Source organism: Heteronotia binoei, chromosome 4 (assembly GCF_032191835.1).
Source record: "Heteronotia binoei isolate CCM8104 ecotype False Entrance Well chromosome 4, APGP_CSIRO_Hbin_v1, whole genome shotgun sequence".
Lineage (NCBI taxonomy): Eukaryota > Metazoa > Chordata > Lepidosauria > Squamata > Gekkonidae > Heteronotia > Heteronotia binoei.
Window position 1 is genome coordinate 44,940,079 of NC_083226.1, and position 25,247 is coordinate 44,965,325.

At 45.1% G+C, this 25,247-nt stretch overlaps 1 protein-coding gene across 1 annotated transcript; it reads left to right on the forward strand.

Moving 5' to 3' along the window:
• Nucleotides 1–6,771: 6,771 nt before the first annotated feature.
• LOC132570099 (formin-1-like) lies at nt 6,772–24,462 on the forward strand. The gene is made up of 6 exons (XM_060236535.1): nt 6,772–6,846; nt 7,535–7,597; nt 11,257–11,325; nt 12,710–12,775; nt 19,054–19,222; nt 23,985–24,462. The coding sequence occupies exons 2-6, from the start codon at nt 7,540–7,542 to the stop codon at nt 24,460–24,462; spliced, it is 840 nt and encodes a 279-aa protein (XP_060092518.1). The 5' UTR covers nt 6,772–6,846; nt 7,535–7,539.
• Nucleotides 24,463–25,247: the final 785 nt, after the last annotated feature.

The window sequence follows — 25,247 nt, forward strand, 5'->3', positions numbered from 1 at the left end:
AGTATGCTTCTATATCTTGCCAAGTGGTGAGAATGAACTAAACCTGGTCAGCAACCCAATGTTTCTACTCACCAGTTAGCAGGACAACATGAAATAACTGGCTTATCAAGGGATTGCATGCACACAGTAAAAAGTTACTGCTTGGAAAATGGTGCTCTGAATGTGCAACTCGCAGTTACAAATCATTCTGCTCCATATGGCTATCAATAAGTCTATGAACCAGGGCCAGCACCAGCGTTCCATGAGGAGAGCAGCTGCCAGGGCCCAGGGCTTTTGGTGGGAACCACTGCTGTTGACTATTTCCCTACCCGCTCACTTGTGAGCATCCCATCACCCACATCCCTGGCTGCTCACATCTGCCCAGCGACTCTGAAGAAGGGTGTACAGGAGGTGCACAATAGCAGCTGTTCTGGAAGCCACGGCAGAGGCACTCCTAGCCACATGCAGCACCCAGTGTTGTGAAAGAAAGGGCATGCAGTCCATGCAGTTTTCTGTAAGTAGAAATGATGGAAGGACACCCAGGCAGGTGGGGGCAAGGAAGGTGTGAGGGCACAAGGTAGTGGGCAAAGGAGGGCTGTCTGCCTAAGGCCCCTCCACAAAAAAAATCTTGAACCAGCTCTGCTGTGAATGCTTCCACTCAGAAAGAAAGATCTTCCTTATTGGTGTCCTCTCCCTCCCCACATCCAAGGGGTTTTTTGGTAGAAAAGCTCAGCAGGAACTCATTTGCATACTAGGCCACACACCCCTGACACCACCATTTTTCCACACATGGTTTTTGTAGGAAAAGCTCAGCAGGAACTCATTTGCATATTAGGCCACACCCGACATCAAGCCAACTAGAACTGTGTAGCTGTGTGCTCCTGCTCCAAAAAAAGCCCACCTCAGTAATTAAAAATGGCTGCTACATGAAAACAAAAATTATGCTGGCAGATGTTCATGGCCCAGATGCTAATTCTCATCCCCAACACACTCCCAGTTATAAGAACCCTCTTATGTTACACACCTCAGTTGCTTCCTTTAGTCATAAGCCACAGGCAAAGGTATTAGCAGCTAAGTTCTCTAGTGACAGACTTCCACCTGTTCAACCTCATTTGCTTGTGCACTATTTGCTTCAGGTAGTAAATGGATGACTGGAGGTGTCCTGTTAAAATAAGGGAAGGATCCTGTCAAAATAAATGGTGCTATTCATGCTGGGAGGAAGATGAAAGACACAATTGTAAATATTGTGGACTTAACAAAAGTGGAACTTTGTAACAAAGTAAATTTACCTGGGCAGGAGCTCACTTTGCCAAATACCTGGACCTTTCACTTTGTGTCTCACTTTGTCAGACGCTCTGTGTTGGTAACACATACTGAATCTTGGTATCTGATTAAGTGACCCTTGACTTACGAAAGATCAAAGCCTGGAAAACAATGCTGTTGGTCTTTAAAGTGCTATCTGGAACTATCTTCTTACATGGCACCTGTAGTGTATCGGCAGCGCGTCAGGCTTTGCGCGACGGCGACCAGGTGGCTGGACGCCCAGCGCAAGGCACGACGAGCTCCGCCCCTCACCAGCAGCGGCGGGAAGTTCAACAGGCCACTATTGGCCTGACCTGTCCAGTGGGCTGAACCGGGGTTTGTATATAAGCGGGACCCGGCCCGCGAGTTAGCTCTCTCTTGCAACGTGCTCTCAATAAAGAATGTTGCCCGACTCGCGTCTCCTGTTTGAGTACGTTACACTGGCAACGAGGATGGGATTCTAGCCTCATCAGCTACGACGGAGATCGAGGGCAACCACCGACCACCATCGCCACCATGGCCACCCAGGGCGGAACCACCGGCTACATCGAGACATTCGACCCCGCCAATCCTGAGGGCTGGGAGTCCTACGCGGAGCGGGTCGAGTTCTACCTCAGGGCCAACAAGGTCACCGACGCCGGCACGAAGAGGGACGTTCTCCTAAGCGTCTGCGGGCCAGCCACGTTCGAGATCGCCAAGGGTCTCTCGGCTCCCGCCCGCCTCACGGAGAAGTCCTACGAGGAGATCATCAGGCTCCTCACCGGTCATTTCTTGCCACGGCCTTTGCGGGTGGCCCGTCGGTTCCTGTTCCACAGACGGGACCAGGCAGTGGGGGAATCGGCCGCTGACTACCTGGCGGCTCTCCGCAAGATCGCCGGGAACTGTAACTTCCCCCAGCTGGAAGAAACCCTGGCCGATCGCTTCACGTGGGGTCTCCGCGACGAGAGGCTCCAGCAGAAGCTCTTCGCCAAGGAAGAGCTCACCCTACAGAGCGCCTTCAGCGAGGCTGTGGCGTTCGAGCGGACTTCGAAGACCTTCCCCAGGGGTCGACAGGACGCCGTGCACCACGAGGACCTGGACCAGGATCGCCCAGAGGAGGGGGAAGCCCACCAGCTGCGCCGGCCACCAGCCGGCCCGCCCCACCGAGCTTCGCAGCGCGCCCGAGCGGCCGAACGGCCCCCATCGGCGGAAAGGCCGCCGGCCCCCAAGTGTGCCAGTTGCGGGGGCCCCCACGACAGGCGGGACTGCCAATACAGGACCTGGGACTGCCGGAGCTGCGGAAAGACCGGGCACATCGCGAGGGCCTGCCGGGCCAGAACGGGCCGGTGAAGGCCAGCAACGCACCAAGAGTCGGCAGACTACCACTCCACGGCATCCACCTCCCTACAGGTACTGAACTTGCCCCCATGCGTCCCTAACAAAATCAAAATGGCGGTCCGCATCGAGAGCGCTCCATGCAAAATGGAGGTGGACTCGGGTTCCTCCATTTCTATTATATCGGAGGAGACCCTGAGAGACCTGTGCCCCGGGAGGTGGTTTCAGACAAGACCAGCGGACTTTGTTCTAAGAGACTTCCAGAAGAACCCGGTCCAGACCGCGGGGTGGGCACGGGTGAATGTCGAGCGGGGGTCCTTCAAGGGGCGGTTGGACATTTTGGTGGTCAAGCGCCAGCTCACCACCCTGTTGGGGCTGGCGTGGTTTAAACCCCTGGGAATACGGTTGGAGGGGGTGGGGCAAATCCTATCCACCAGCGGGGTCGGGGATGTATGCCGAGAGTTCCCCGATGTGTTCGATGGGTCCCTAGGCAGTTACAAGGGGCTGGCCATCTCCTTACCGCTGGACCCCACAGTCTCAAGACCCATCAGGCTCAAGGCCAGGCGGGTGCCGTTCACGCTCAAGCCTAAGATTGAGGCGGAACTGGACCGATTAACGGCCCAGGGGGTACTGGAGCCAGTAGAGTACGCCACGTGGGAGACCCCAATAGTCACACCGGTCAAGCCCAACGGAGAGGTGCGCATATGCGCCGACTATAAATGCACCATAAACAGGGCACTTCAAGACAATCCGTACCCAGTCCCGGTAGTAAGCCACGTCCTGGCGGCCCTAGCCGGATCTAAAATCTTTGGGAAGCTGGACCTGGCGCAGGCCTATCAACAGCTTCCGGTAGACGAAAAAACAGCAGAGGCCCAAACTATAGTTACGCACAGGGGGGCTTTCAGGGTGCGGAGGCTACAGTTCGGGGTGAGCGTGGCTCCGGGGATTTTCCAAAGCATAATGGATGCTCTCCTTAAAGGAATCCCCGGAGTCCAACCGTTTTTTGACGATGTTCTAATCGCCGCCCCGGACCCAGAGGAATTCAACAACCGCCTCCGAGAAGTACTCCGTCGGTTCCAGTCAGCGGGGCTCAAGGTCAAGCGGGAAAAGTGCTTACTGGGCGTCCCGCAAGTGGAGTTCCTGGGGTTCGCTGTAGACGCAGCAGGGATCCACCCAACGGAGGAGAAAACACGAGCCATTGTGCAGGCCCCAGCCCCAAAATGCAAGGCCGAACTCCAAAGCTTCTTGGGCCTATTAAATTTTTACCACACGTTCCTCCCACACAAGGCAGCCCTGGCGGAACCCTTACACAGGCTGCTAAACAAACACGGCCCTTGGGTCTGGGGCAAACGCCAAGCCGCCGCGTTTCAGGCGGTGAAAGATACGCTGGTTTCTAATGCGGTACTCCACCACTTTGACGAGAACCTCCCGGTCATACTGGCTTGCGACGCATCGCCATACGGGGTGGGCGCCGTCCTCGGGCACCAACTCCCGGACGGGAGGGAGGTGCCAGTGGCATATTACTCTCGCACCCTCACGCAGGCGGAACGGAATTACGCGCAGATCGATAAGGAGGCGCTGGCCATAGTAGCGGGGGTCCACAAGTTCAATGATTATCTTTATGGGCGCAGGTTTACGATCGCCACAGACCACAAACCGCTCTTGGGTCTTCTAGCGCCGGACCGCCAAACCCCCCAAATCCTGTCCCAGAGGGTACTGAGGTGGAACCAGTTCCTGAACTCATACATGTACACGCTGGTCCACCGGGCGGGCAAATCCATGGGCCACGCCGACGCCCTCAGTAGGTTGCCGCTGCCCGAGGAGGGGGCAGACCCAGCCCCCGCGCACCACATCATGCTAGTGGAAAGCCTCCCGGAACAACCCCTACATGCGGCAGAGGTCGCCAAGGCCACTCAGAAGCACAAGATACTGGCACGGGTGCTCGACTGGGTGGTGAGGGGGTGGCCGGAGGGGAACATGGGGGAAGAATTCAAACCCTACAAGACCAGGAGGGAGGAACTGACGGCCCACAAAGGGTGTCTCTTATGGGGAAGCAGGGTGGTGGTGCCGCCCCAGTTACAAAAGCGGGTACTAGAGTCCCTACATGAGACCCACCCCGGTATAGTTCGCATGAAGGCCCTGGCCAGAAGCTACGTATGGTGTCCGGGGATGGACGGGGAAATCGAGAGCTGGGTGCGGGGGTGCCAGGCCTGCCAAGAGTCGAGGCCCGATCCGCCTAGAGCGCCCGCCACACGTTGGGAACCCTCCAGGAAGCCGTGGTCGAGGCTTCACCTCGATTTCGCCGAGCCCTTCCAGGGGCAAATCTTCCTGATCCTCGTGGATGCCTACACCAAATGGCTGGAGGTTTTTCCCGTAGCATCCACCTCCTTAGCCTCTGCCATCCGGGCCCTACGCAGGGCATTATGCACCCACGGCATCCCGGACACCATCGTCTCGGATAACGGGGCGGCGTTTACCTCGGGGGAATTCCAGGCGTTCCTCCAGAGGTACCTCATCAAACACATACGGTCCGCCCCATTCCATCCGGCCACCAACGGCCAAGCCGAGCGCATGGTGCGCACGACAAAGGAGGCCTTAAGCCGGATAGTACAGGGAGATTGGGAACACCGGCTAGCGGCCTTCCTATTCGACAACCGGGTGATTCCCAACCCGGCCACCGGGGTGAGCCCCGCAGAACTCCTAATGGGGCGCAAGCTCATTACACGACTCGACAGGCTGCACCCAGACAGGGCTTCAGACATTCGCGGGGACCCTGAGATCAGGGACGCAGCCCGGGGGTTCTTTGCGGGCGATCCAGTGTACACACGAAACTACGCCAGGGGCCCCGAGTGGGTGGCGGGACGAGTACTGAGGGTCACGGGTTCCCGCCACTACGACATATCCACAGAGGGGGGCCAGGTAGTGAGGCGACACATCGACCAAATACGCCGCCGCACAATGCCGGAAGAACCAGTGGGGTGGGAAGAAGGGAAACCCAAGGAGGAGCCGCCCAGGGCTCAACCGGAGGACACAGCCCCCCCACCGAATAGCCCGACACCGGAAGCGGCCGGGCCGGCAGCGACCGATAGACCGGCAGAATCGGACCAGCAGCCACAGCCGACACCAGCGGAACCACCAGCCGAGGTCCCCCCGGAAACCCTACGCCGGTCCACCAGGGAACGGCGACCCCCAGCTTATCTTCAAGACTATGTGCATTCACTAGGAGGGGAGGGGTGTAGTGTATCGGCAGCGCGTCAGGCTTTGCGCGATGGCGACCAGGTGGCTGGACGCCCAGCGCAAGGCACGACGAGCTCCGCCCCTCACCAGCAGCGGCGGGAAGTTCAACAGGCCACTATTGGCCTGACCTGTCCAGTGGGCTGAGCCGGGGTTTGTATATAAGCGGGACCCGGCCCGCGAGTTAGCTCTCTCTTGCAATGTGCTCTCAATAAAGAATGTTGCCCGACTCGCGTCTCCTGTTTGAGTACGTTACAGCACCTCAGTTTAATAGAGAGAGCCTTGTTGTCACAGGCCAGGAATACTGATATCTTTTTTACATCAAATACGTAAGTATTGCAACATTGAATGACATGTAGCTGGTGGCAGTGCATGAGTTCATTTTCATGTTAGTCCACACTGCCTGGCCTGGGAGCACATGTCTGCCACATGGCAGGTTGGGCCAGCTGGAGCCCTGGCCAGCCCAGGTGGAGATCCTCTCCTGTGGGCTCCAGCAGAAAATAAGCCCTGGCTGGTGGTAAGAGGAAAAACCAGCAGTGGTCGTCTGATGTCATCAATAGGCGTGAAATGGTGGCAGATGCCAATACATTGGAGGAGGTAATCTGTCCTCTTCCAGAATTTTGAAAAATGTTGGCTAATGTGCTTATTTTTTTGGCAACTGAAGTTGTAGCCAGTACTCTTATTTGATTTTAGCTGTGAGAGAAATGCCCCCACTTATTGCCAACTGGGTTTTAGTTCTCTGGGCAGGTTATTATACATAGGAAATCTAGATGTCTGAAAACTGCAACATCTGTAACACAAATGGCTGCATAATTGTACCATAAACGTAAGGGTTTCATAAGGGTACTTCTCTAGGCTGTGCTGGAATCATATAACTGAATACACCAACAGGAAAGGATTCTATTCTTTACTTCTTTTATATATACCTTGGTATTTCAGAGCCTCAACCAGAAGACGGTGGAGATGATAATGATGCCTTAAAGCTGCACAACAGTTTGCAGAGCTTGCGAGAGTACTGTAAGTTGCATTTTGAGCACACACACAAAGCATACAAAGACAGAAATTTCTAATTGGTTTGGGATCATGTATGTCATGTTTATTTTGTTTATCCCCAGACCTATACACTGCCATTCAATTCTTTGAGTGGACTGTATGATCCCACAAAGGGAGATGGCCACAGTCTTCTTGAGTATCATCTACAGAAGAGTTTTTCAGCCTTTTTACTTTCAGAGACTCCTTTTCACACTGACACATTTCTAATAAATCCTTGTATGTTGCAGTAGATTGGGAGGTATGGTATAAATCACATTCTCAGTTCATAGGCAGGCCTGTTGGAATTTACTGTTGCTACATGTAAACTGACAGCACAACTTAGAATGTCCCAGGACTCTTCTAGGACTGGTAAACAAACTAATTTTCAGTCCACCATTATTTATTCTATGGACTATACCTGAAAAGCTTTCCCAACAAAAATCTAAATTTCATGGGGCAAGTTATCAAGGTAGATCTGAATGTATCAGTCTTTACATCTAGATTTCTAGAAAGCATGTGGGTTCTGTGTTTTACTTTAAGTGAAGAATGTTGCGTTCATCATAATCCACAAAGCAGCTAACACACATACACACCCACCTCAAGCTACTCCACTAAGATAAACACACAGATGCAATGAGATTGGGCTACTAAGCATATTTATCTTACTTTACAGTAGAGATGCTCAACAGAAACAAAAATCAAGAAGAGTCAGTTTCTAAAGAAGAATCTGTAGAAGGTAAGATCACACCACAATATGGGTACAGTTCCTGGAACAGAAACTCTTATCAGTGTTTATACATGGACTGGACCAAAATCAGATTTTTCTTCTTTAAAAAAAATTCAGATTTCTCCATTTTTTTAAATTAATATTTTTCAAACAAAAAGGGGAGTTTAGAAGGAGAAAAGGGGAAAGTATAAGCTCATAAATAATGTTTAAGTTTTATAAATAGTCACAAGTAAAATCAACAAAATACATAATTCACATGTGAGCAAATAGTAAAACATCCTTATTACAGTACTTTAAAAGAATAGATTAAAATGTTCTGGGTTGTGAGATTCTATTGACGATAAAAAGGTTACATCTTTTACAGTTAGATGAAATCTTGTACTAAATTTAAACCATCCTGAAAAATATTTGGTGCATTTGCATACTTTGCAACTAGATATTGGGTGCATTCACATACTTTGCTACTAGATTTTCACTGTGTAAGAATAGCAAAATCCACTTGCAAACAATTGCTGTGTGAAAGTACCTATTTTAATTATTTAATCATTTCAAATTTAAGTGCAGATAGTGATACATCATTATTACAGTATTTGAGGTAAATTCTCTCTTTAAAAGAATGCATAACTTTCTTAGTTGCAATATCTATTAACAATTAAAAGGTTATATCTCTAACAGCTAGATAAATTTTAAATCAAAATTTATCTAATTGATTCAGATTTCTTTTTTCAGAAATCTGACATTCAGATAACATAATCTTAGGCAGTGTTCCCTTTAAGCTGAGTTAGCGTGAGCTAGCTCACAGATTTTTGGCCCCTGGCTCACACATTTTTTAGCTCAGGAAAAATAGCCCCAGAGCAAACTAATTTACGCAGTAGCTCACAACTTTAAAGCCAGTAGTCAGCATACAAAATTTGGTGGGTTTGCAGTATTCTCTGAGCATAACGAGGATAGTGTCTGTAGCAATTGTGCCAACAGGTGTGTGGAGATGGTGGCACTATGATGGACAGGGCTGCTAGAACCAATCAGGAGACATGTGGCTACAGGGTGAAGTCCAGCATCCTCCATAGGTAGGGGCAGAGAGGGGCAGGCCATGAGTTCAATGCTCATTGTTAATGCTCATAGGAAAGCAAAGCAGAGATATGTGCAGTCGTGGCAACTGAGCACAAGTGCCAAGCTACGCTCTGCTATGGATGTTGTTCTGACAGGATCTGCAAATGCAGCCCCAATGGGGGGGCATATCATGAACCCCTTCTGAGGCACATGATGGTACCTGCCTTGTGTTGAAGTCCTCAGAGACTGGTGATCCTTCACAGTAGCACCTGCAGCTGCTGCTCAAGCCTCTGATCCTGCAAGGAAATGAGTCAAAGGGTCATATGGCAAGCTGGTTCACCACTTACAATGGAGCAGTTGCCAGAACTCAGCCACCCTCAACCACCAACATGCCCTGTCCACTGCCAAGGGCAGGAAACAGGCAAATGTGTTGGGCTAAAAACACACACACTTCTCTTGAGAAATTTTCCTGGGATCTTTCCCTATGGCATGTCAAAGGCCATGGTGCTGTAAGGTGATGGCTTGCATTGCCCCTGCACGAGCTCAATGTTGGGCCCGAGTGCGAGGGGCACCATCACAGCACCCAGCCTCAAGCAAGGGAAAAGGAGGAGCAGGTTTGGGATCCTTGCCCTTGTTTACCTGTCAGTGCATGGTGCTGTTTTGTGTTGAGCCTCCCAAGGTGGGATACCAGTTAGGCTTCTGAAATGGGAGAGGTCAGCCACAGATCATGGATACTGCTCTCCTCGTTGTGTGTTAGCGCAGAGTGCTCACCCTGTAGCGCTACGTGCACTCTTTGAGCTGTTGCCACCACTAAAATGCCTTGCTGCTTGCTTTAAATCCACACAGCAGAGAACTGTGCTGCTCACCCTACATACTGAGTTGTAAGATGTCCTGGCTGAGGTTTTTGTGGGGTGGAGGGGGCCGTGATTGGGTGCCAGGGAGGGGCTTAGCCATGCTTGGGGATGGAGGTGATTGGTCAAACCTATAGTAGTCATCCTGAGCTCCTCCAGGCCCAATGGGCATGGCCACAACAGTGTGTGGGAGCACCTGATTTTTCAGTTCATTTGGAGCCTGTGGGCCATACTGGGTTTTGTGTTGGAGTAACTTTCACCTCTGACAGAGGGTGTTCCCAGGCTGAAAGGGCCCAGGGAGTCAGCTAACTCTGGCTACACCCCTGGAACTGCCCACAAACACACCATCACTGGGTAGGGTTGCCAGGTCTGTGTTGGAGATTTTTGGAGTTGGATCCAGGAGAAAGTGGGGTTTGGGTCCTAAGCTTGGTACAATGACACAAAACAGCCATTTTCTCCAGGGACAATATTTACTTTGGAATCCGGGACTGTGGCTATTGTAAATTGTAACACTGGCTTTTATATGATTGTGTATGTAAAAGTTGTGTATGTATATGAGGTAAGAGTAAATTTGGTTGTATATGTGTATAAAAATTCAGAATATAAATCTGATATTGTGTATAACATTGTTCCTTCAGTTCTTGGTTCTTCAGTCATTTTCTTCAGAGTAGCTGATCTCTGCCAGATCATTTGGCTAAGTGGGAGATCCCCAAGCCCAACCTGGAGGCTGGCAACCCTAGCTAGGTCTATGTCTTGGTTGCACCAACTGGTGACCACCATGGGCCTCCACCAGTGCCTGAGAGCTGTGGAGAGGTGCTGGGGGCCTATGCAATTATAACTGACCCTTATGCCAGCCTATCTTGGAGATATCCTGGCCAGAATACAGGTTAGTCAGCTCCCTGAGCACTTTCAGCCCTTCCCTCTTAGGATTGTGCTGTTGGTTACTTAAAAGCCCTGTTTGTAAACAGCTTCATTGGAAGAGTTGGGACACTGGCTAACCAGCAGGCATGTTATTTTTTCACAAGATTGATCATAAAGTGTAGTCCAAGTCTTAAGAATTTTTTAGCATCACATATAAAAGCACACAAGGAATATATTTTTATTTATCCTACAGAGATAGTTAAATGATAAATAAGTCATTATATTGCTTGGCTTCAGTTTTCAGAACTAAACCTATCATTCTCTGTAGCTTTCAAGCCAATTCAAATATTTATTTTCAGATACAGTACAATCTTCTTGTGTGATCATATGTATGTGGAGTCCCATCTGAAGTTCAGTCTCCTGTGCAATCTGGGCTGCACTCTTTTCATGGATCTGTCTAAATTTCTAGTACAATTTTATCCCATCCTCTCTCCAAGGAGCTGTGGTTATTAAATAGCCCTGTGGCACTGTTAAAGAAAGCTGCCATTAAGAAAACCACTGTCCAAAAAACTTCAAATGAAAACATAAGAATATGAACACCATACTTTTTAGCAGCCAAGCCTGGAAAATTAATTCCCAGTATCCCACAAGATAACAAGATCTAGAGGACAGTGGCCAGGTATGAAGGAGAAATCTGTCAAGGCAGCCTCATAATTTGCAGTGAAACCTATAGTGTAACTGCAGGCTAAAACCATGGATTAGGTCTACAGTATCACAAACTTAAATGCAGTGTATTTTCCCCTTATTTCTGGGAATGTGATTGCAACAAGCCAGTGCAAATGTTGATAACTATTTTTTTTTTCAGAGCCTGCAATGAACTTAACATTTTGTTATTGTGAATTTTAGAAAATGAATTTGGACCTCACTATCATACCATGTATACAAATGAGCCTCCTATGGAAATTATTCCAGAAGGTACTGTGCAATTGACATTAACAATGTGGTTCTGAGTACAATGGGTATATTCAACTTTGTAAACTGATTGAAGTGTGGGTTGAAGTGAGGTATATAAGCACAATGGGCTGGATCCTAAAATAGTCATGAGCAGAAATTACTTTTGTAGGCAGAACTCCACTGTCAGTTCTTTGGATCTAAGCCAATGATATTATGTGTTCCTTTGTTTCTATTTTTTAATGTTTAATTTTATTTCAATTTCAGTTGACACACATACAAACAGAAGCTGTAGTTTTTATATCCTAAATCATCCAGTTATAGAGAACTTACTTAAATTGTTACTTAACTTTTTATTTCTTTTTAGGCAACTTTATTTTTTCTTGTCTATCTTCCTATCTGCTAACATTTTTATTACAAAACATATCTAAATTCTTCTATCATCCACAATTTTAGTTTTTTAAATTGATTTTCATCTATTTAATTATTTTCCCCATTTTTCTTTAAATTCTGGAATTGGTCTATTGCGTATAAAGAATGTTAATTTTGCCATAGTCATTTTCATTTAATTTGTTCCTCCATTCCTTCAAATCTGGGCATTGTGAGAACCAGTTTGGTGTAGTGGTTAAGTGTACAGACTCTCATCTGGGAAAACTGGGTTTGATTCCCTCCTCCTATACAGTTAACTGCTAGAGTGACTTTGGATCAGTCATAACTCTCTCAGAGGCTGTTCTGGAGAGTGCAGTTTCTGTTAGAACTCTCTCAGCCCCACCTACCTCATAGGTAATACAAAAAACAACCACCGTGACGCGCTGGCCAACATTCATCAAAATGATCTCAAAACCTTTGCAAATATCTTTTTGTACTTCATATTATGACAGAGCTCCATTTTCACATTTCAATATGGTAAAAGAAGTCCAATGAGCACCCGGATGTAAGCTCATTTCGTCAATGGGCTTCCTCGGGAGTACTCTTTCATACAATTCTTCCAGGGTTACCAGCCTTTTGTTACAACCCAATGTAAATATTCTTCTACACCATCTTCAAGTTCTTTCATCCTGGAATAAACCAAAATACTAACAAGGCATACCACAAAGCTGAATGGAAATACATAATACTTGAGATTTTATATTGTTGTAAAAAGCTTACCACTCAATAATACTTAAGTGCACGTGCTTCTATTAGGAACTAAAGCCAGTCCAAACTTTTTTTTTTACCAGATGCATAAGCCTTCTGGAGTTTGCTGAACTTTAAGGCTGTCTGCAATACCTTCATTGAAAGATTTTACATGATTTCCTACATTAATCAATTCAGTAACTAAATGAAGTAACTATGTATATAAAACAGCAACAAAGAAAATGACAGTTTGATTTGTAATTGAATTGCTTGCATCTTAACTGTATTGCAGAACTACAGGAACAGGAAAATGTTGGTGACAACCCACCCAAAGATGTCTATTTCCAACCAATACCAAGTAAGAACAGCTATGCTACAGGAATTCCCACTAGTTGTCCAACCTAATAAGATGACTTTCCCCAGAGATACCTGATTTGTCACGCTCCATATTTAAGGCTGGGATTTCAGATAGCTTGCTTTAGATTTTTGAAGAGTCAGCACCACCTGTGACAGAAATTAAAAATATCTCAAGCTCCAAGGTGGCAAAAGCCAAATTTTAGCAATCCAGTAATTGGGTACCTGGTATCTTTGCAGACCTCTTGCAAAAATTCCATAACATATTCCATAGCAGGGGGGGATCAGCATACAGAAGCCACACCTAGCACCTGTTAAAATGACTTGGCAAACTAGAGCAGAAGTAGCCAAACTGCACATATAGTGTGGCTCTTGAAGCCTCCGCTGCCCATTGGCCGGCTTGCAGAAGATATTTGTCTTTAAATCACTTATCCAAGTCAAGCCAGCTGGTGGCTTGGAGAATGAATTTAAAGTTTCTTTCTTTCCACCTCTCCCTCCTCCATCTATTTTCCTTTTCCTTCCTTGTCTGCCTGCCTTCCAGCTCTCAAAAATGTGACTTTCATGTCTTGCGGTTCTCAAACATCTGATGTTTATTCTATGTGGCTTTTATGTTAAGCAAGTTTGGCCACCCAACCTAGAATATGTTGGGGGTAGGGGGATGTTCTTTGCCTGCCGGGGGAGGTGGGGGGTACCTTGCCTGGGGTGGCAAGTGCAGTCCCCTCTGCACTTGTTTTGCACTCTGTACCAAAAAAGACCATGTGCCCCAGGTTCCTAAGAAAAAAGCACATTGGCTAATTTGGTGGGATTTTTGAAAGAGCACTCGCCTTCTGATTGACCCAACAGAAAGCTTCCTATTTCTAACAAACACCTAGAAATACGTATGAGGAAGAAGCAAGTTTTTGTCATATTAGTAAAGTTCATTTACAGCAATTTTTCTTTGTATTTATTGCATGTGTGGAAACTGGTGTGGGCTTTTCTTGGGGCTTTATCAAAGTTTTGAACTCTGCATCTATTCATTCTAGATACATAGATGGCAGGTAGTGTCTGTAGGCAGGCAGTCAAAAACCCTGCTAGGGCATATGAATGAAAAGTTGCAGGAAGGGTCTAACATTACACTTCCATTAATGGAAAGGGTCATGATTTTTGCCAATTCCTTCTTCCCAGGACAGATTTCCAATCTACCCTTTATGCTGTTCTTGAGATGCTCCTGTTACAAAAAGCAGCATTTCATGGAGCATTTTAGGCTAGGGCAGAAAATAAAAAAGTCCGGCAGGATGACCTCTTATCAGTAGAAATTACCACTGGGTCCAACCCAAGATCTGCTGCAAGCATCATGTATGGCATGGAGCAGGGTTTGGTATTTATGGCTGTGTTTGTTTTCCTCTAATGCTGGTGAGAAAAAGGGTTAATGTACAAAACCTTGAAGCTGCCACAGGACAGGCTGAGACAGCAAACAGGGCTCTAGTGGGGAGGCAGGGGAAAGATCAACAATACCTGAAACAACTCAAAAGTAAAGAAATGACACATGGAGTCTATAATGGCCCCTGTGCTAATTCCTGGGGATGGGATTGCATACATTTGTTAGCATATGAAATGCTCAGTAAGGCATGAGGCAAGTGAAGCATGCTGATCTGACAGCTAATGTCATAATAGATGACATCAGTATTCTAGTAAGGCTCTGCCAAGTAAGAACAGGTTCTAACCAGGTGGATGATGCAATAAGGTGATGAGTGCAGAATGACTCAGCACTGGAAGCTCATTGGTACAGTGACTAATGGCATTTGTATATAAGTAAGGCTATGCTGTACATAACTACCCCTACTACTCTATATGATTGTCTGCCGGAGCACTTTGATGGAGAGTCTGTATATATGTAAATAAACCTGTATATAGTTAAGTACACAGAGTGTTGTCGGACTGTGTCTTACTATAGCAACTCACCTACGTGGACTGTTGGTGACTTATGTGGACTGGTGGTGGTAAGACTAGGCAGTCACAAATCTGCTCACTCAAACAACGACAACATTTTCCTACCTACCATCTGATACTTATTTATGCATCATTTTCCAACCAAAGTTTTGCTGAAGGTTAAAAAAAAGATACATTTTGAAATTTTAAAAAATCAACAATCTATATAAACTGTTAGAAGAAACCATTGATGGCTTTGGATTTGGGTCTCACCAATATGATGAAAGCTGCAGCATACTGTAGCAACTGGAGTCTCTGGGGTAACTTCAAGGGCAGATTCTCATGGAGCACATTACAATAATCTAATATTAACCAGGCTGGGTAAAGAAAGCACTTTTCATTGCTGCATTGTCTTCCTTCACCAGCAGCAGTGCTAAATCCAATATAATCCCAAGGTAAGTCTTAACCAAGTCAGCAATGGTTAACTGAACTTTAATGGCAGTGGGAAATACAATGTCCTTCAAGGCTTCCATAACAAAATAGTTAAAGAAAATGCTTTATACCAGGGGTGGGGAACCTCCATCCTGAGGGCTGTATATGGACCTCGAGGTCACTTGATGTGGCCCTCGGGGATTGCTGGACCAAACCAAGCCATGTGGCAGCCTCCCTGGGGCCTGGCTGGCCAGTGAGGATTGTGGGGCCCAGCCACGCTGTGCAGCAGCCTCCCCAGGGCCTGCCAGGAATCACAGGGCCCAGATGTACTGTGCCGTAGCCTCCCTGGGGCCTGGCCAGCCGGCCAGAATTGCTGCAGGGCCTGGAAAAGTTACTGTCACAGTTCAGTTTGCACTTGATTATCCCAGATGGTGTGGCCTAATGTACTAATGAGTGTGTGATCTAATATCCTAATATTAGGGGATGTGGTCTAACATGCTACTGAGTTCCTGCTGGGCTTTTTCTACAAAAAAGCCCTGGACCTAGGCATTTGCCTAGGGTGGTGGGCCATGTGTGTGTGTGTGTATGCCAGATTAGGCTCTCCTCACACGACTCCTCACACGAGGAGGCATGTGAAGAGGAAACTGAAAGGAAAAGTAAATACAGTCAAAACCCTTGGGGAAGCTTGGAGGCTATTTAAAATTACAATCCTAGAAGTTCAGATAAAATATATATCACAAGTTAGGAAAGGCACAAGCAGGTATAAGAAAAGGCCTGCATGGTTAATAAAGTAATGGAAGCTGTAAAAGGTAAGGAGGACTCCTTTAAGCGGTGGAAAACTAGTCCAACTGAGATTAATAAAAGGGAAAACAGGATGTGGCAAATCAAACGCAAGACTGTGATCAGGCAGGCAAAAAGGGACTATGAGGAGCATATTGCAAAAAACATAAAGACCAACAATAAAAATTTCTTCAAATATATTAGAAGCAGGAAACCAGTCAGGGAGGCAGTGGGGCCCTTGGATGACCAAGGGGTCAAAGGATTACTGAAGGATAGGGAAATGGCTGTTAAACTGAATGCATTTTTGCCTCCGTCTTCACTGTGGAAGATGAGAAGTGTTTGCCTGCTCCAGAACAACTTATATTGGAAGGGGTGTTGAAAGGCCTGAGTCAGATTGAGGTGACAAGAGAGGAGGTCCTACAACTGATAGACGAATTAAAAACTAATACGTCACTAGGTCCGGATGGCATACATCCAAGAGTTCTGAAAGAACTCAAAGTTGAACTTGTGGATCTCCTGACAAAAATATGTAATCTTTCATTGAAATCTGAGGACTGGAAGGTAGCATTTCATTGAAATCCGTTCCTGAGGACTGGAAGGTAGCAAATGTCCCCCCCCCCAATCTTTAAAAAGGGTTCCAGAGGAGATCTGGGAAATTACAGGCCAGTCAGTCTGACTTCAATATCGGGAAAGTTGGTAGAAAGCATTATCAAGGACAGAATGAGTAGACACACTGATGAACACGAGTTACTGAGGAAGACTCGGCATGGGTTCTGTAAGGGAAGATCTTGCCTCACTAAACTGTTACATTTGAGGGGGTGAACAAGCATGTGGACAAAGGAGACCCGATATTGTTTACCTTGACTTCCAGAAATCAAAGGCTCCTTAGTAAGCTTAGTAAGTCATGGAGTAAAAGGACAGGTCCTGTTGTGGATCAAAACCTGGCTAATTAATAGGAAGCAGAGTGAGTATAAATGGGCAGACTTCGCAGTGGAGGACGGTAAGCAGTGGAGTGCCGCAGGGCTCAGTACTGGGTCCCATGCTCTTTAACTTGTTCATAAATGATTTGGAGTTGAGAGTAAGCAGTGAAGTGGCCAGGTTTGCAGATGACACTAAATTGTTCAGGGTGGTGAGAACCAGAGAGGATTGTGAGGAACTCCAAAGGGATCTGTTGAGGCTGGGTGAGTGGGCGTCAACGTGGCAGATGAGGTTCAATGTGGCTAAGTGCAAAGTAATGCACATTGGAGCCAAGAATTCCAGCTACAAATACAAGTTGATGGGGTGTGAACTGGCAGAGACTGACCAAGAGAGGGATCTTGGGGTCATGGTAGGTAACTCACTGAAAATGTCAAGACAGTGTGCGATTGCAATAAAAAAGGCCAATGCCATGCTGGGAATTATTAGGAAGGGAATTGAAAACAAATCAGCCAGTATCATAATGCCCCTGTATAAATCAATGGTGCGGTCTTATTTGAAATACTGTGTGTAATTCTGGTCACCGTACCTCAAAAAGGATATTATAGCATTGGAAAAAGTGCAGAAAAGGGCAACTAGAATGATTATAGGTTTGGAACACTTTTCCTATGAAGAAAGTTTAAACCCTTGGGGCTCTTTAGCTTGAAGAAACGTCGACTGCGGGGTGACATGATAGAGGTTTACAAGATTATGCACAGGATGGAGAAGGTAGAGAAAGAAGTACTTTTCTCCCTTTCTCACAATACAAGAACTCGTGGGCATTCGATGAAATTGCTGAGCAGTTGGGTTAGAACGGATAAAAGGAGGTACTTCTTCACCCAAAGGGTGATTAACATGTGGAATTCACTGCCACAGGAGGTAGTGGTGGCTACAAGCATAGCCAGCTTCAAGAGGGGGTTAGATAAAAATATGGAGCAGAGGTCCATCAGTGGCTATTAGCCACAGTGTGTGTGTGTGTATGTGTATAAAATTTTGGCCATTGTGTGACACAGTGTTGGACTGGATGGGCCACTGCCCTGATCCAACATGGCTTCTCTTATGTTCTTATGACTTCAAACAGAAAAACAATTATTTGCGTTAATTTTGCTGGCCTGAATCATTCTTCCTCAGTGGAGCACTGTTTTTTAAGTTGATAATTTTTATGGCCTGCGAATGATGTTATAAATATCCATATGGCCCTTAGCAGAAAAAAGGTTCCCCACCCCTGCTTTATACCACCAGTACTGTTGGATGTGGAGCGGGATTTTTTCCTAATCTACTTTGAATGAAATAAATTTGACACAGTAACATTACTACGTTGTAGTTTTTAAACTACATTCCCAAGAAGTTATGCTTTAAATAACATAAAAAAGTTAATACCCATACCTTGGTGAAACATGCTGCTTTACTGGGCTATAAATGCAGGGTATATATATAAATCATCCTGCAGGGTTTTTTTTTTAAACCATTCAAATAGGGTTGCCGGTTCCCACTTGGGGGCTGGGGATTCCAGTTTGGAGGCCCTGCCCCCATTTCAGGATTATCAAAAATGAGTGTGGAGAAGAATGTCTGCTGGGCACTCCATTATACCCTATGGAGACTGGTTCCCATAGGATATAATGGAGAGTTGATCCATGGGTATCTGGGGCTCTACAGTGAGGGCTGCTTTTTGTGGTCGAGGCACCAACATTTCAGCATAGCATCTGATGCCTCTCCTCAAAAAACCCCCCACATTTCAAAAGATTGGACAGGGGATCCAATTCTTTGAGCTCCAAAAGGTCCCCCCCATCCGTCATTATTTCCAATGAAGGGGAGACATTCAAAAAAAGAACAGTCCCTTTTAATGTGATGGACAGAACTCCCTTCAGAGTTCAATCATGCTTGTCACAACCTTGTTCCTGGCTGCACCTCCAAAGTCTCCTGGCTCCACCCCCAAAGTCCCCAGATATTTATTGAGTCTGACTTGGCAACCTTACATTAAAACATTTGAACTTCCAAAATATGAAATCTTACAGTCCAAATATCTGAAACTGCTGCTCATGTAACTCAGCTCCAAATCCCATTCAAAACATATAGGAAGGTTAAATCTTACTTTTTCCTAAGATGTTCTATTGAAACAGATGGAATTCCTCCTTTGATAAGGTTCTAAAAAATTTATTGCAGTAGTGCCATCTACAATTGACTTTATATTATTTTTTCCTCTTTAAGTTTCAGACAAGATTGGTATGGCTGAGAGAAACATTGAAGTTGGAACAGGAGGTGGACAGCAAATCCGAGAAACAGTTCTTCTGGCTGTATCCTCAGCTACTCTTGCTGTATTATTGCTACTAACTGTGTTTTGCGCTGCAGCTGTATACTATTGTTCCAGACCATATAAGTGAGTCTAGCCATGACAAACAGACTGAATTCTAAGGACTCATCTATGAGTTCCAAGGGAAAGTGTTCCATAAGAATTGATTTGTTGGACCAGACAAAGGACTGTCTATTCCATGGTGTGATTTCCTAAACTCTCATAGAGAATATGGGGGTTATTTCAATAACCATTATTTATCCAGCATCCAATTCTTTCCAGTATTTGATATTCAGGGGAATACTGTCTCAGTACGGAGTTTCAATATAGTCAGCCTAGTTAATAGGTATCAGTAATCCTATCATTAATTAATCTACTCATACAAAAGAGTACTTCAACTTTTAAAATGTAGTGAATTGTCTCTATTACTTTCCTGAATCTACCAACATATCCATTTTACTGGGTGATATAATATTGCAATAACTAATGAAAGGAAGAAAAATAATTACTGTAACACCTTTCATAAATTTATATGCATCTATCAATGACCTGTTAGAACCCATTCATGTGGCAGCTGATCTTTACAACTGTGATGGTTTTTTTGTTTTTTTTTACGGAGCCTATTAGGGAAAGGGCGGGCTACAAATAAAAAATAATAAATGAATAAAGAATGCATTATATATAATCCACCTTTCTCACTTGGACTCAAGGTGGATTACATAGTGAGTCAATACAATCAACAGCACGCAACATTCTGTAAACAATACAATAGAATTAGGGCTGTAGAACTGATCAGAAATCTAAAAACATAACTGAAGCCAAATGTAATTATTAATATGATATATTAAATGATGCAAATATTACACAGTAGGATCCCAGTTTCAGAAAGCTAAACGCAGTAGTAATATAAGCCACAATCCAAGTAATTTTGTGAATCATCTAGTACAGTTCAATTCTATTGCCTGCGTAGAAAAGCACCATTGAATAATTCAGTTTTTGTAGTTTGCAGCAGGAACCTTCCTGATGTCTTCAGGCAGGCCATTCCATAAGGTGGAGGCTACAACAGAGGAGATGACGTATACAGGCGGTCATTAATTTTGCCCATTTGCAGGTTGGCAACTGTAGAAGACCTTGCTCATATGAGCAAAGCTGTCGTGGCAAAAGGCAAGAGGCAGTCTCACAGTTATGAGGGCCCAAGGCCATGAAGGGCTTCATATGTGATAGCCAATACTGAGCCTGGTAACTGGTGGACAGTCAGTGGAGTCACTGTAGAATGGGATTAATGTGCATGCTCCATCTAGCTCCATGTAATACCTGAGCCATGGCATTCTGTACCAACTGGAGCTTCCAAACTGATTTTGTGAGGAGACCAATGTACAGTGTATTACAGTAGTTTACTCTCAGTGTTACTGTAGCATGGATACAGGTGGCCAGATCACCTGTATCAAAGTAAGGGGCCATCTTTCAGGTTAGGCTGAGATGGAAGCCTTTTTTGCAGCTGCATTGACTTGCAATAATGCTGGGCCCAGTATAACTCCAAGGCTCTTAACCAAGTCAGCAAGGGTCAGCAGAACTCCATCAAAATTGGGGAGCATAATGCCCTTCCAAGATCTTCACCTTCCTAACCAGCATTACCTCTGTCTTTTCAGGGTTTAATTTCAATTTGTTCACTCTAGCCAATTTACCACAGCATAATGGCTTGATATATGGATCATCTGCACAAAATGTGCCTTCCATGCAGAGAATTTTAAAAATATCTGACATCTATGTGTCATAATCTAACGTTGTTCAGTCGCACAGTCTAGTCTGACTCTTTGCAACCCCATGGACAAAGTCACGCCAGGCCATCCTGTCTTCCACCATCCTCTGAAGTCTGCTCAAATTCGTGTTAGTTATATCAGTAATGCTGTCCAGCCATCTCATCTTTTGCCATCCCCTTCTTTTGCCTTCTGTCTTTTCCAGCATCAGGATCTTCTTCAGTGAGTGCTCCCTTCTCATTTGGTGGCCAAAGTATTTGAGTTTCAGCTTCAGCATCTGACCTTCCAGGGAATAGTCAGGGTTGATTTCCCTTAGGACTGACTGATTTGATCTTCTTGCAGTCCAAGGAAATCTCAAGATTCTTATCCAGCACCACAGCTCGAAAGCATCTATTCTTCTGTGCTCAGCCTTCCTTGTGGTCCAAATCTCACAGCCATACATTATTACTGGGAATACCATAGCTTTAACTATATGGACTTTTCTTGGCAGGGTGATGTCTCTGCTTTTTATTATACTGCCTAGGTTTGCCATAGCTGTCCTCCTAAGGAGCAAACTTCTTTTAATTTCATGGCTACAGTCACCATTTGCATTGATCTTGGATCCCAGAAATGTGAAGTCTGTCACGACTTCCATGTCTTCCCCTTCTATTGGCCAAGGAGTGATGAGGCTGGATGCCATGAACTTAGTTTTTCTGATGTTGAGTTTCAAGTCTACTTTTGCACTCTCCACTTCTACCTTCAACAAGTTCTTTAGGTCCTCTTCTCTTTCTGCCATTAGAGTTTCATCTGCATATCTGAGCTTGTTGATGTTTTTCCTGGCAATCTTAATTCCAGTTTGTGCTTTATCCAGGCCGGCATTCCGCATGATGTACTCTGCGTATAAATTAAATAAGTAGGTGACAATATACATCCTTATCAAACTCCTTTTTCCCATTCCAAACCAATCAGTTGTTCCATATCCCGTTCTGATAATTGCTTCTTGACCCTTATACAGGTTTCTCAGGAGACATGTGAGGAGGTCTGGTACTCCCATCTCTTTAAGAACTTGCCACAGTTTGTTGTGATTCACACAATCAAAGGCTTTTGCGTAGTCAATGAAGCAGAAATAGATGTTTTTCTGGTACTCCTGTGCTTTCTCCATAATTCAGTGAATGCTGGCAATTTGATCTCCAGTTCCTGTATCTCTCTGAAACCCAGCTTGAACTTAAATTTAACATGCTGTGTTATACATAAGTGGGAAAAGGGTATAATTAAAGCTTTTGCAAAATAAATGTATATATTTTTTAGTTATTGCACTGTACATATATTGTACATTTTACTGGCAGTATGCAGTAGATATTAAATGTAAATACAGATTGCATTTCCTCCAAGGGAGCTGATCTCTGCCAGCTGGAGATCAGTTGTAAAAGTGGAAGATCCCTAGGCCCCACCTGGAGGTTGGCAACCCTAAATACAATGTAAATTTTAGTTGCATTACAGTAATACTGAAACTTCTAATATATTTTCAAGCTACTAAAAGGACATTAACATTTTTAACATATTGTCTAATGTTTAAAGGGACCCACTTCATCAGGGGCCCACTTGTCATTGGGCAAGCTGACACCCTGGCCAGTCTGCCACTGATACAGAGGTTATACAATCCCTGTAACCAGTTCCAGACAATAAACTGGACAAATGGAAATTTTCAGAGGCTGTCTCACATAGCTGAACTTCCATGGCTGGAAATATTGTTGTACCATTCCATGGTTACCTGCCAGATACAAAATGTTCAGTTCATTACAGTAACCCAGTGCTTAAAGGAGTGTTAAAGGAATGCTCTTTTAGTAACCAATAAAATTGTAACATTTTGATCAGAGTATTTTATTTTTAAAGTGTTCTTTAATATCACAGCTCTGGTATCATGATGAAAGACTAGATGGAGGACAAATTTAAAAATCTCTACTCCACCCCTGTAAGTTCTCTCCCTAACCCTAACAGGTGTTCTATGACCTGCAAGATTAGGTTTGCCAGGTCCAACTCAGGAAATACCTGGGGACTTTGGGGGTGGAGCATGGAGACTTTCCCATTCTCTAAAATAAATAAATAAATGCAGCAGTGCAGTTCCCCTGAATACAGTCTTCATTTTTCTCATCCACTTTTTTATGTTCAAAGGGTTCCCCAGCAGCTGCACTTCCACTAAATGAAAGTGAACACACATACACAAATACTCACAAAGCAGCCAAAATAAAGTTTGCAAGCTTTGGTGATCTTACTGAATAACCCCTTTGCTCAGGGGAGTTGCTGAATGTAACAACCAACTTCTTCAGACTAGCAGAGGAAAATGAAAGTACAGAACAAAGCAGTCTAAGGATGGAATTTTCCTGCATCCCATAATCAGGTTATAGTTAACTCTTAACTGTCCATTTTATTATACACATGATTTCTGAAGCAAATGCAAAACAGAGGGACTGTGCTCTCTTCCTCTCACACACTCACTAGGAAGAGCCACATGGCTCTGCCTGCTCCTTCCCGCATGCACTTTTGTGTCTTGCTGAGATTTAAAGGCACACACAGATTTCAAAACACAAAGAGTTTGCAAGCTTCTCTAAACCTTCCAAGATCTAAAGAAACATCATGGCTGTTGGGGCAGGGCTTCAACTGCTGACCAGCTGGCTGGCAGCTGGAAAGAGCCTGCAAAACTTGGGATCTCCTAATCAGACCTGGGGGCTGGCAAACCTAAAATAAGACACTTGAGCAGGCTGATCCCTGCCCCCCATTTAATTGACAGTCAGCTATTCTTGACATATCATGCTTCCTGGAGCATATTTTAACTTTATCATGCTGTTTTGGGTACTTTTCTTTGAGTTAAGCTTACAAAGCTAAATTTTTTGCATACTTGGAGAGTCCTTCAAGAGTTCAGAGAACTGAGTTGCAGTGAGCAAGTGTTTGGCTTGTTCCATGAGATTTGGGCTCACATCTAGAATCACTGCATATATATCATGCTGAACTGTTTGGAGGCTGGTATATAATGTATTAAGTAAACGTGCAAATATTTTATGCAGCTTTTAAAAATGTGTTGCTAATATCTATTGAATTTTCCTCTTGTTTTGTAGCTATTTAGATGATTACTCCTATACTTCTTCTGAAAGACGACTTCTGCTTTGCCCATCTGATTCTTCTTCATATACTAGAACTGAAGATAGTAGTTTGGTATGGAGCGAGAGAACGTTAACCGAACAGAGCAGCTCAGAGATTAAACATACATTTGTAGATGAGATATCAACATTTTCTGATGAGTCAGCACGCACTGCTGAAAGGGACAAAAGTGAATCAGTACCATGTGATCTGGAGCCAGGCGGATTACCAGCACCAAGTGTGCCACCACCAGCTGAGGCAGTGCCACCACCAGCTCCGGAAGCACCACCAACACCGGCGCCACCACCCGCTCCAGAAGCACCACCAGCACCAGCTGAGGGGGCACCACCACCAGCTCAGGAAGCACCGCCGGCATCAGCACCAGCTGAAGGAGCACCTCCAGGGCCACCAGCTGAAGGAGTTCCACCACCAGAAGCACCACCACCAGCAGTGTAATGCTGAGTACGCTGAAAGACAAGTGAATCCAATGATGATACCACAATTTTGAATCCTTGAGTTGATGTAGTAACAGTTATAACGATTTATACTACATGAATTTATGATTAAGCAAAGTTCATATTTTGCTTCTTAGGAAAGGAGAGCTAGTTCTGAAGTAGAGAGAAGTACGGGGGAGCTGGACAGCATGTGTTTGAAGGCATACACATATACTAAGGCTGAGCTGGAGCAGAATAGATAACTAAGCTTGGACAGAAAAAAAGTTGACTAAAAATGTCCTCCCATGAAAAACTGGACGTTTGTATTATAGTGTGACGTGAGTGCGTGCATATGTGAGGGGTGTGCGGGAATTAAGCAGGCACTGAATCCCTAATCTAAAGCAAATGCTACATGGAATTATATGGATAAAACCTCTGAACAATAAATCAGCTATGTGAATGAAACATCGTCACCCTTCACAGCAGATATAGAATTAATGGCTTTTCCAAGTTGATTAATATAGAGGTCCTTAAATCTGGGCTGGGAACAATGGCCTCATATCAGTGTTGCTAATTCTGGAGAAAAGCTCAGATGTTTCTGCAGAAAACTTCCCAGCATCCTGCAGTTCCTGAACTCTACAGGACACACAGAACATTGATAGTAATCCTAGTAGTATCACTAGTATTCTGAAGCCTTTTAGCAGTTATCAGACACAAATAAATGTAGCAAATGAAGCTATTCAAGTGTAGAGATAGACCAAAATGTTTTACCCACCTAATGCCTGTTTATCAAGCTATTGTTAAAAG

What these genes read in the sequence shown, in the direction of transcription:
- LOC132570099 (XM_060236535.1), top strand. Translation starts at nt 7,540, where the DNA reads ATGCTCAACAGAAACAAAAATCAAGAAGAGTCAGTTTCTAAAGAAGAA. An exon ending in TAAAGAAGAATCTGTAGAAG is followed by an intron (nt 7,598 to 11,256) that starts GTAAGATCACAC and finishes TGTGAATTTTAG; the next exon opens with AAAATGAATTTGGACCTCAC. An exon ending in CTATTTCCAACCAATACCAA is followed by an intron (nt 12,776 to 19,053) that starts GTAAGAACAGCT and finishes TTCCTCTTTAAG; the next exon opens with TTTCAGACAAGATTGGTATG.